The sequence below is a fragment of the Berghia stephanieae genome, chromosome 15 (genome assembly GCF_034508935.2).
Source record: "Berghia stephanieae isolate SIO BIC M18660-M18661 chromosome 15, UCSD_Bste_1.3, whole genome shotgun sequence".
Taxonomy (NCBI): Eukaryota; Metazoa; Mollusca; class Gastropoda; order Nudibranchia; family Aeolidiidae; genus Berghia; species Berghia stephanieae.
Window position 1 is genome coordinate 11,643,808 of NC_088374.1, and position 11,892 is coordinate 11,655,699.

The window sequence follows — 11,892 nt, forward strand, 5'->3', positions numbered from 1 at the left end:
TTTTTCCGACAGAATTCCAGACAAGGGCTGTCAGATGACCAGAGTTCCTCGTGGCCGAATTCGACTTCGAAAATGTCGAAATGGAATTTCACGTGGCCAAAAACTACATACACTTACTTAACGACCATGGAAAAATCACCGGTTTTGTTACTAAAAAATCGACTAAACTATTGTTAGTCTAAAAAAAAAAATAAATAAATAAATGAATAAAAATTTGGCAAGGCCAATGGCCATTTACCCACCTGACACGGTGGATCTAAGATTTAAATTGTTAACTTTATAAGAGTACTAAAGCCAGATAATACTGTTGTGCGCATAGAGAATACAGCTCCTAGTCTGTGGTTGTGCGTGCCCACACCTCACAGTCACAAGTTGGCAGATGGTTAATTGTTTCATTTACAGTGAAAATAAAATGTCTTCCAACTTTTATATTGGATGGACGGAAACGGAAACGGAAATGTATTATTTACGTTTGGAACCATAGCTGCCGGTATCTCCACGTCAGTCTAAACATATTTGTTGTTTGTAAATTTATTTTGACATTTCCCTTCATAATTCAGTCACATATAAAGTAAACAAATAGACACTGACCAGATAATAAAATGCTAAAATCACTATTATTCACCGTCGCATCACTATGCGTTTTCAAATTGTCTCTTGCTGGAGAGCTTACTTTTGAGCTTCCAGACAACGAAAGGATGTGTTTTTATGAGCAAGTAGATAAAGGTACAAGCGCAACTATTGAATTTCAGGTGAGAATTTACGTTAATTAAATCGCTCAATATGTCCGTATTATTCGGGAGAAATTCCACATGCGTCCACCGTTTACAATACAAACCGTAGGCTAAAAGTTGTAGGGAACATTTGTTTGTGTTGTTTCTTGTTACCGGTTACTCAACACTGTAGACTGTGTAGTGTAGTGTAAGTAGGGAGTTTAATAGAAATTCTAAATGTACCTCGCACACTTGAAACCAATGTCATATGAAAGAGCTGGCAACACAGATTACAAAACAGTTTGAATTTTGTTTCTATCATGATTAGAAATGTAGTTACGGCAGTTCAAAGTCTGAAATTTCAGACCGATTTTTACCCCAAAATTACCATTGCAAAGTTGTGACCGAAATCGCGTGAAAAACATTTCAAATTAACACATTATTACATAATATGACGCAAATGTTACATAATCAAAAACTCTGCAAGACGTAAGAAACAATTTGCTTTATCACTTTTGGATTTATCCCCAATATCTCACTGAAACAATTGCAAATAATTCCCCTCTTTGAATTAATACATAGAGAATAAAAAAGGGTTTGAGAGTATTTAAATGAAAAGATATAAACATGTTGTGTAATAACTTTCCTATGGGCGAGTTGGGTCAAAATTTGACTGCCACTGCTGCTGCTCACTAAACTGCCTTGTGTAAGTCTGTTGTCGTTGTGTAAGTGTAAGTAGGGAGTTTAGTTTAACAAAAATTCTAAATGTAACTCACACACTTGAAACCAATGTCAAACGAAAGAGCAGGCAAGACTGATTACAAAACAGTTTGAATTTTGTTTCTATCTTGATTAGAAAAGCAGTTCAAAGTTTCAAAGTAGTCTGAAATTTCAGAGTCAGAGTCTGACTCTGATCAGCAGAGTCAGAGACTGATCTTTACCCCAACATTACCATTGGAAAGTTGTGACCAAAATCGCGTGCTGTTAGTTAATAAAAATGGACTGACTATTTTCACCATACGGTGAAAATAGAATTTTAGTCTATTTCCACCGTACGGTGATAATAGCCTGACAGACTATTTTCACCGTATGTATTAGCCAATCAGAAGCCAGGATACTAACTGTGATGTAGGTGCCTCTGCATCCAGCAGACCATTAGAATTCGACCCGACACTGAATATAGCCTTCCACACCATTATCACCATACGGTGAAGGCTATTTTCACCGCAGACCAGTTTAAAAAAAAAAAAGAAAAAGTTTGCCGAGAACAAGGGAGGCCTCCTGAAAGCTCCTCGTTATAGCATTTCTTTCAATTTGTATTTTTCACTTTGGACCTTTTGTCAGACGTTTATTTATTTAATTTGTCATCAAGTTAAAAATTTCCTAATTTGACCATTGTTTTGATTATCGGCCGCCATTTTGATTTGTGAGGTATTGAAAGGCAGTGCAAAGCAGTCCTTGGGTTTTTTTTTTTTTTTTTTTTCCTATTAGGGGTAGTTAAAGGACTAGGTTGTATTTTTTCTTAGGAGCGAATATTTGGCATGATGAGCTTTCGGAAGGCCTCCCAAAGCTATAATAATACAGGCGGGATGGCGGATTCAGAATTGGTTACAGTTACAGATGAAGCTTTGTAATTTCGTGGCGGCGATGGGGTGTCGAACCTGCAACCTTTCTGGTACAACAACACCTGGCCGGGGAGGGCGTGGCTCTACTGTATGAGTATGAGCTATTCACAACTCGAGAAATAGTGATTTCAATCTCTATGTCTATCTTGAGCCGCTACCCCCGACTTCTTAAGGTCATGGGTTCAACACAGACAACCACCGCGAAGTTTGTTTTTGTTAACTACCAAGATACCATTATCACTGTACGGTGAAAATAGTGTGTCAGGCTATTATCACCGTACGCTGAAAATCGTCCACCAGAATATTACGGGATGCTGAAAAAAGTCTCCCACAGTATTATCACCGTCCGTACGGTGAAAATCGTCCACCAAAATATTACGGGATGGTGAAACAAGTCTCCCACATATATCACCGTACGGTGAAAATCGTCCACCAAGATATGACCGTACGGTGAAAATAGTCTCCCACACTATTATCACCGTACGGTGAAAATCGTCCACCAAAATATTACGGGATGGTGAAAAAAGTCTCCCACATATATCACCATACGGTGAAAATCGTCCACCAAGATGTTGCCGTTCGGTGAAAATACACAGTCTCCCACACTATTATCACCAAGATATTACCGAACAGTGAAAATAGTCTCCCACACTATTATCACCAAGATATTACCGTACGGTGAAAATTGTCGGCCCCACTATTATCACAGTACAGTGAATAATAATAATATAGCCTTACCGTACGGTGAAAATAGTGTGTCAGGCTATTTTCACCGCAAGATGAAAATCGTCTCCCACACTATTACTATTATCACCGTACGATGAATATAGCTTCCCACGCCATTATAATGAATATATGTAGTCTCCCGCACTGTTATCACCATACACTGCCTGAATATAGCCTTCCACACCATTATCATCGTACGGTGAAAATCGTCCACCAAGATATTGCCGTGTGAAAATAGTCTCCCACACTATTAACACTGTACAGTGAATATAGCCTGCCACACCGTTATAGTGAATATAGTCTCCCACACTATTATCACCGTACACTGAATATAGCCTTCCACACCATTATCACCATACGGTGAAGGCTATTTTCACCGTAAGATGAAAATCGTCTCCCACACTATTATCACTGTACGATGAATATAGCTTTCTACACAATTATAATGAATATATGTACTCTCTCGCACGATTATCACCGTGCACTGAATATAGCCTTCCACACCATTATCATCGTACGGTGAAAATCGTCCACCAAGATATTGCCGTACGATGAAAAAAGCCTTCTACACCATTATCATTCTACGGTGAAAATCGTCCACCAAGATATTGTCGTACGGTGAAAAAAGTCTCTTACACTATTATCACCGCACGGTGAAATTCGTCCACCAAAATATTACCACACGGTGATAAAAGTCTCCCACACTATTATCACCGTACGGTAAAAATCGTCCACATAGATATTACTCGTACAGTGAAAAAAGTCTCCCACACTATTATCACCGTATGGTGAAAATCGTCCACCAAAATATTACGGGACAGTGAAAAAAAGTCTCCCAATTTATTATCACCGTACGGTGAAAATCGTCCACCAAGATATTACGGTACGATGAACAAAGTCTCCCACACTATTATCACCGTACACTGAAAATCGTCCACCATAATATTACGGGTGAAAATCACCAAGCTATCACCGTACGGTGTAATAGCTTCCTACACACGGTCAGGCTATTATCACCGTACAGTGAAAATAGCATGACAGACTATTTTCACCGTACGGTGAAAATAGCGGCTTCCTAATAAAAAATGGTTAAAACAGTCAATATGAATTATCAACAGATTATATACCAAAGTGTTCGTCTTATCGAAGACAATGCATTTACTACATTAACAAAGAGGAAGATACAAATTTCAAAATAACACATTATTCATTATTACATAATATGACACAAATGTTACATAATTAAACAATCGACTAAACATAAGAAACAATTTGCTATATCACTTTGGATTTATGCCCAATGAAACAATGCAAATAATTCCCCTCTGTGATTTAATATAAAGAAGGGTTTGAGACAGAGTTTAAATGAAACATATGGCGTAGTGACATAATGAGTTTATTTTTACCTCTGGCATTTTAATTGCATAAATAAAATGGCAGAATGAAAAAGTTCAAATAAATTGAAACGGATTCACAGACTCTTGAGGTATGGTCAATACAGAGAAGGGAAACTAACATATCACTCGCGAGGCAGTTTGTTGACGAGCAGCAGAAGGAGTCAAATTTTGAATCACCTAAGCATAATAAGAATATTGTGACTGGTGGAAATTGCCCTTCGTATTAAAAGAGAAAAGGGGGGGGGGGGAGTCAGTAAAAGATGCATAACTTTGTTATGAAGAGGAATATTGCAGGTATTTTGGTACGTAAGCTCTTTTAAGTTTTTCAATTTCCTTTTAACTCAAGTGACGCGGCCTTGCATTCCGGAAGTTACACTGGACAGTGCCTAGCTGCTACAGCTGATCAGTTGAAACAATGGCAGCTCGCCTAGCAGTTTTTCAATATTTACACCCATCCCAGAAAATATACTTTTTTGAGCTAATAGCAATAATTTATTTATTAATTATTCGCGATGGTGGTGTACGAACGAATCGGCGGTCTCAAGAAGTGGGTGAGAGAGGGATCTAGTAATGACTTTGAGTTTGAAACGAATATTTTTGTGTTCGTGGATAGCTCACACGGTAGAGCCACGCTCTCACCTGCCAGGCGGAGTTGTCGTACCAATAAGGTCGCAGGTTCAAACCCCACCACCGCCGCGAAAAATTTTTATTCTCTATTGTCTTCTGGCACTTTTCTATTCACTTCATATCTTGTTGTTACCAACATAAGTGCCTGCTCCACTCACTTTTCTGAATTAAAAATTCACCCCATACACCGGAGCATACTCAATGTCTCAATCGTTTCTGTTATATGTTTGTGTTGAGAATATTGGCTATTAAGCTTAACTGCTGGTCAAAATTATTCGCGATGGTGGTGTACGAACGAATCGGCGGTCTCAAGAAGTGGGTGAGAGAGGGATCTAGTAATGACTTTGAGTTTGAAACGAATATTTTTGTGTTCGTGGATAGCTCACACGGTAGAGCCACGCTCTCACCTGCCAGGCGGAGTTGTCGTACCAATAAGGTCGCAGGTTCAAACCCCACCACCGCCGCGAAAAATTTTTATTCTCTATTGTCTTCTGGCACTTTTCTATTCACTTCATATCTTGTTGTTACCAACATAAGTGCCTGCTCCACTCACTTTTCTGAATTAAAAATTCACCCCATACACCGGAGCATACTCAATGTCTCAATCGTTTCTGTTATATGTTTGTGTTGAGAATATTGGCTATTAAGCTTAACTGCTGGTCAAAATTATTCGCGATGGTGGTGTACGAACGAATCGGCGGTCTCAAGAAGTGGGTGAGAGAGGGATCTAGTAATGACTTTGAGTTTGAAACGAATATTTTTGTGTTCGTGGATAGCTCACACGGTAGAGCCACGCTCTCACCTGCCAGGTGGAGTTGTCGTACCAATAAGGTCGCAGGTTCAAACCCCACCACCGCCGCGAAAAATTTTTATTCTCTATTGTCTTCTGGCACTTTTCTATTCACTTCATATCTTGTTGTTACCAACATAAGTGCCTGCTCCACTCACTTTTCTGAATTAAAAATTCACCCCATACACCGGAGCATACTCAATGTCTCAATCGTTTCTGTTATATGTTTGTGTTGAGAATATTGGCTATTAAGCTTAACTGCTGGTCAAAATTATTCGCGATGGTGGTGTACGAACGAATCGGCGGTCTCAAGAAGTGGGTGAGAGAGGGATCTAGTAATGACTTTGAGTTTGAAACGAATATTTTTGTGTTCGTGGATAGCTCACACGGTAGAGCCACGCTCTCACCTGCCAGGCGGAGTTGTCGTACCAATAAGGTCGCAGGTTCAAACCCCACCACCGCCGCAAAAAATTTTTATTCTCTATTGTCTTCTGGCACTTTTCTATTCACTTCATATCTTGTAATTTATGGTACAACCTTTACATTTTCTTAAAGGGAAATAAGATATTTATTGAGAGAGAGCAAACTTAGTAAGAATTTATGAAACCTGTAACAGTCATCTTTCTATTTCGAATAGTTGAGTGGTGGAATGATAGGGATTAAGGCTTTACACCTTATTGCTACACACATTAGCCTAGTTTTCGTCTAACACACGCATATACACACAAAGAGCCCACGTACAGATGCACACATGTAATAAAGGGATTTTCTACAAATACACACACACGTGGGTAACATTATTTCTTTGTGTCCTTTGTTTGAGATGTAACAGATGACCAGAGCATGCAAAACAGCGTGGTAGGGGCAGGGGGGGGGGGGGGGGCTCTTTGTTGGCTTCGTTTATGACTTGAAAGGCCACTAACTTGCCTTCAACAAGTTGAAGGACATAGCTAAACTATTGACCAATCAGAATCAATTAAATTTTTACTGCATTCTAAATATAGAAAGGTTAACATTAATAAACGGGGTTGATCTTGTCCTCAATAATGGACTGGCACGCTCAGTGTCAAAGCCAACTCGTCCTCAATACTGGACCGTCGCCCCACTGACTCAGTTATGCTCGTCCTCAATAATGGACCTGCGCGCTACTAGACTTAATTGGTGCGAAATGTTGAAGACAAATGGGTAGCAAGCAATTGTTTGATTATCCGTTTAAAACTATAGAAACAAGGATAAGGAAATAAAGTCGGGCTCCGTGGACTCATGGCTCTCAAGGACTTCCATGTTTGTTTTTTTTTCTTTAGTCACTTAGCCAATAATGCAGTAGTTAGAATTCAAACTTGGTGGGGTTTCTGACCTCCCATAGTGGGCAAGGAGGCACTTACTGTGTCACCTATCCCCCTACATCTGTTTTCCAACACGCTTTTTGTCTTTGTCTTGGAACGATATTACTTGGTTTTATCCTGGCCCTGGCTGGGAAGGAAACAGTCAAATGTATGGTTAGAGTTTTGGGAGATGATATTTTTTGTCTTGAAAATCATCTCTCTATTATGCACTGTATTATTTATGTTTTACATATATATGATTTGTAAACATGTATTCCTCTAAGTGGGATCTTGTGCTGGTGTCTGGGTGAGACTTTTAGGTGATCTCAAACTAAGTACACTGGTAGTCTGCTCTTGGAATCTACATCTGCTCCCTATTTGTACCATCCCCTTTTACTTTTTCCTTTTAATTATACATCTAGAATGTTTTAACTACCCCATTTTCTTCCTTTTTACTGACGCTGATATGACCTGTGGTTTTACAGAACGATGATGAGGATTAGCTGGAGGAAAAGAAGAACAAATAACAGCATATTGGAAGAGCTGGAAGTCATTAAAAGGAGAAAACTCAGTTTTTTCCATCACAAATGCCGAAACCCATGCACTCTAATGAAAGATGTGGTACAGGGGAAGATGGAGGGCTTATGAAGAAGAGGAAGACCTAGGCCTAGTTGAATTAAAAATATCCTAGAATGGACATATATGAATGGAAGAGAGTTGTACGATACTGTCAACAGACAAGAGGAATGGGCAGACAATAGTCATTTCAAGCAAGATATCACCTAAATGTGTTGCAAGGGCCAACAACCCTTAAAAAAAAAAGTCAAACCAAAATTCAATCCAACATAAGGGGATTGTCTGGTTCCCATTCTTTACTTTTTAAGTCTTGATTTTCTTTATCTATTTTCAGGTCATCACTGGAGGGAACTATGATGTCGACCTAGAAGTTGCAGCTCCAAATGGCCAGGTATGTGATGACTTTGTTGTTTGGATAGAGGTGGTATGCAGTTTGGTGAAATGCTGAATGTGCTGCATGCAATACTTCAATTATTATTATTGTTATCATTATTACTAATTCTTCTTCTTCTTCTTCTTCTTCTTCTTATTATTATTCAGGGTGTCCAGCAAGTTCAGTACAAAGCAATGACCATTCCTCTGAGCCCCTCTGCTTTATGTTGTTATTGAAAATTATGCCATTTTCATCAATCTTAAAAAAAAATTTTTTTCATCTCTTAAATGTCCAGATTCTGTTTAAAGATGTTAAAAAAGAAAAACGAGTTTTACATGGACCATTCTGAATAGAAAAAAAAAAAAAGAACACATTGCATTATTTATTAACATTTTATAGCTTTCAAATTGAGTTCTTTTTTTTTCTTCCTTTTTTTTCTGCTGTTTTATCTGCTATATTGTTATTGACAATGTTAATTTTTCATTAATCTTTGTTATTATTATTATTTAAAATTTTTTTTTTTTCCATCTCCCAAATATCCAGATTCTTTACAAAGATGTTAAAAAGCAATACGACAGTTTTACATGGACGGCTCAGAATAGCGGTATCCATACCTTCTGCTTTTCCAACGAGTTCTCTACCTTTACACATAAGGTGGTCTACTTTGACCTCCAGGTCGGCGAAGAGAAACCAGCGGTAGAGGAAATGAATGATCATCACACGGCCATGACTATGGTGAGTAGGTTGTTGGCTGAGAAAGTCCTTGTAATAGGGGCTAAGTGTGCATGGGTGCAAGAGTGCCGGCTACAGTTGGCCTGCCGGCCGATTGGATTACCGAAAAAAACGTCGCCGACTTTTTGCGATTTGGATTTGATTGATTTTTTTTTTTTTTTTTTTTTTTTTTTTGTTTGTTTAGGTCCCAACAATCGGGTTGGGTATGTCCATATGATGAAGCGAAACTTTTGAATCACGATGCTACTGTGACCCGGAAGTGATAGTTATATTATTAAATTTGATTGTTGATTAGGGAAGAACTGAAAGTTGACCCAGACAAAAACACAGTCCGTGAATCTTGCAGGCTTTTTCAGATTATATGTCTGGTCATAAGTAGACTTGCAGGCTTTTTGAGGTCCAGTTGCTTGCACCCATGAGTATGTAACTTGGTATAGAATTAGAAAATATACAAAGCAGCAGACCACACGATATTCACATCATTTTATTTTTCACTATAAAGACAAAACTGCAAATGCTGAATATTCATATCATAATATTAGTAGTAAATCACATTCTAAGTTATCATTCCACAACAGGCTGTGCCAAAAAATCGTTTTTTTTTTTTTGTTTTTTTTTTGTAACATTGAACTTGAATTTCAAAATGGAATTGCTTTAGGAACCCTATCATACGGTAGAGTCACGTTCTACCCAGGCAGGGGGGATTGTTGTACCAGTAAAGTCGTGGGTTCGAGCCCCCATCACTGCTGCAAAATTTTTCTCTTATTGTCTTCTGGCACTTACCTACTCGCTTCATTTCTTGTTAATATCAAGGTCGACTTATTTTTTGGGATGTTTTTTTTTTTTCTTGTATTTTTCTTTCTTGCTTTGTCTGGCACCTTTCATGCACACTTGTTCAGTTCTTTATCTATCTAAACTCTGTTTTAGGTGTGGCAAGTGTTATAAAACCCTTGGCAACAAAAGCAAAAATACCCCCCAAAAAACTGTGTGTATATAAATAGTCCATATCTGGTTTGTGTACTTGTTATGTGTAGCATGTATGATTTTCTCTCTTGTTTATGTGTGCCTAGAGTTGCAGCAACATGGGATTGGTGCTATATAAATATATTATTATTGTTGTTGAAACAAAATAATATGGGTCGGGCTAAATTCGTTTTAATAATTAAAAAAAAAAAGTAGTTTGTTCCTATATTATTATTATTATTATATTATTATTATTATTATTTATTATTATTATATTATTATTATTATATTATTATTATATTATTATTATTATTATTATTATTATTATTATTATTATTATTATAATTATTATTATTATTAATGATATTATTTTTGCTTTTTTTTACATCTATAAACCAATGCCGATGGTTTTCCTCGGATCCGCGGAACTCCTCGATTTTTGAGTCAGAAGAGGAATTTCCTCTTTTTAAAAAAAGTTACATTTCCCTCAATCAAATGTACTGGCAGTGAGAGATTTGATGTGTGGTGGAACAAATAGGTGCAGTTTCCCACTCTCTAGAAGTTAGCTAGAGTATCGATGATAGTTTATCATCTCAATTGCTCTAAAAATGTGTGTGTGTGTGTGTGTGTGGGGGGGGGGGGGGGGGGGGGGGGGGGGGGGGGGGGGGGGGGATGCTGTAAAAATAATGGGGCTTTAAGGCAATCATTCAAAATTTTCCTCCCTTTTCAGATTTTGGCACCGTCAGTACTGATAAACAATTACTAAAAGACTTATCCCTTTATTATTATAATTGTTAGAACAATTTGTTCAGAGTGATGTTATGACTATTGGCCAATGGCCTAAAATCTAAAATAAACATTTTGAGTATTTTTTTTATTTTTTATTTCAGATGGAGACTTCAAGTGTGACCATTTTTGAGAATAACAAAGCTGTGCTGGACCACCAGACCCACTTCAGACTGAGGGAGGCACAGGGCCGTGGATTTGCCGAGAATCTCAACGAACGTGTCCTCTACTGGTCCATCGGGGAGTCTGTAGTCGTCATCATTGTAGGAATCGGACAAATCCTCGTACTCCGAAGCTTCTTTTCCAATACATCTAAGACGAGTACAAGGACGTGATTTTAACAGCCATTTTCAGAGAGAGATAGAGAGAGAGAGTGTATGTGTGTGTGTGTGTGTGTATAGGATGTTATGTTAGTTTGTTGCTGTGTAAGGTTTTCATCAGTGCTTACTGTTTCATGAGCATCTCAAAGTCATTGAAACTTATTGAAAATGAAAGGTGATGCCAGACTACATAATTTTAAGAGTTTTGAAGTGTTATTTATTCCTTGTTAAAGTAAATTGATTCCGTAGATAAGGGTAGGCAGCCCTGATGAGGAGATAGCAGATTGTTTTTGAGGATTGAAGAATGCAGCCATGCCTGGTATTACAAACAATTAGTAGAAATATAAATTTTGGCTCCAGCTACAGGACTGTATTCACTTCTTTGACTCGATAAATCTTGTTGAAAAGGAAAGTTTAGTTCCTTGGATTGTTGTAAAAGGACTTTGGAGCATTTTTGGGTCATGCTGAGGGCAAATAAGTTATTTATAAAGATATTTAAGGTGACTCTTGCAGCTCGGAGAATGTCTGTTAGTCATCATAGGTAGATATTAGTTAAATGTAAATTCCACTGTTTTGGATGAATTAAATAAATAGGATGATAAGGTATAAATACTGTATAAATCTTGTGCGTTAGAAATTTTCGTGGTTTGTGAGTGTGTGTGTGTATGCGAGAGAGAGTGAGGGGAGATTACTATGAAAAAAAAATGAGATTTGATTTTGTGTGTTATGAGGTTTGTTTTGCTGTGATGTGGGGACGGGATGATGTTGAAATTTCTATTGTTTTTTTTTCGTTTTTTTTTTCTCCATCTTGTGTTTTTTTAGCAGCTTACGTGACCCATGACTTCTGAACTGAATCATTTAGGTGGGAATTTAGATGCTGAAAAAACAAAATAATTGAATTTTTAACCAACAATGATGAGGTTTGGGATTTAATTTAAT

The 11,892-nt window shown here is 37.7% G+C and overlaps 1 protein-coding gene across 1 annotated transcript; it reads left to right on the top strand.

The window, feature by feature from the left end:
• The first annotated feature begins 461 nt into the window (after positions 1-461).
• Positions 462-11,658, top strand: LOC144960507 (transmembrane emp24 domain-containing protein 7-like). Its single transcript, XM_078893679.1, has 4 exons — positions 462-752; positions 8,114-8,170; positions 8,696-8,887; positions 10,738-11,658. The coding sequence occupies exons 1-4, from the start codon at positions 603-605 to the stop codon at positions 10,966-10,968; spliced, it is 630 nt and encodes a 209-aa protein (XP_078749805.1). The 5' UTR covers positions 462-602; the 3' UTR covers positions 10,969-11,658.
• The last annotated feature ends 234 nt before the right edge of the window (positions 11,659-11,892 follow it).

What these genes read in the sequence shown, in the direction of transcription:
- LOC144960507 (XM_078893679.1), top strand. Translation starts at nt 603, where the DNA reads ATGCTAAAATCACTATTATTCACCGTCGCATCACTATGCGTTTTCAAA. An exon ending in GCGCAACTATTGAATTTCAG is followed by an intron (nt 753 to 8,113) that starts GTGAGAATTTAC and finishes ATCTATTTTCAG; the next exon opens with GTCATCACTGGAGGGAACTA. An exon ending in ATCACACGGCCATGACTATG is followed by an intron (nt 8,888 to 10,737) that starts GTGAGTAGGTTG and finishes TTTTTATTTCAG; the next exon opens with ATGGAGACTTCAAGTGTGAC.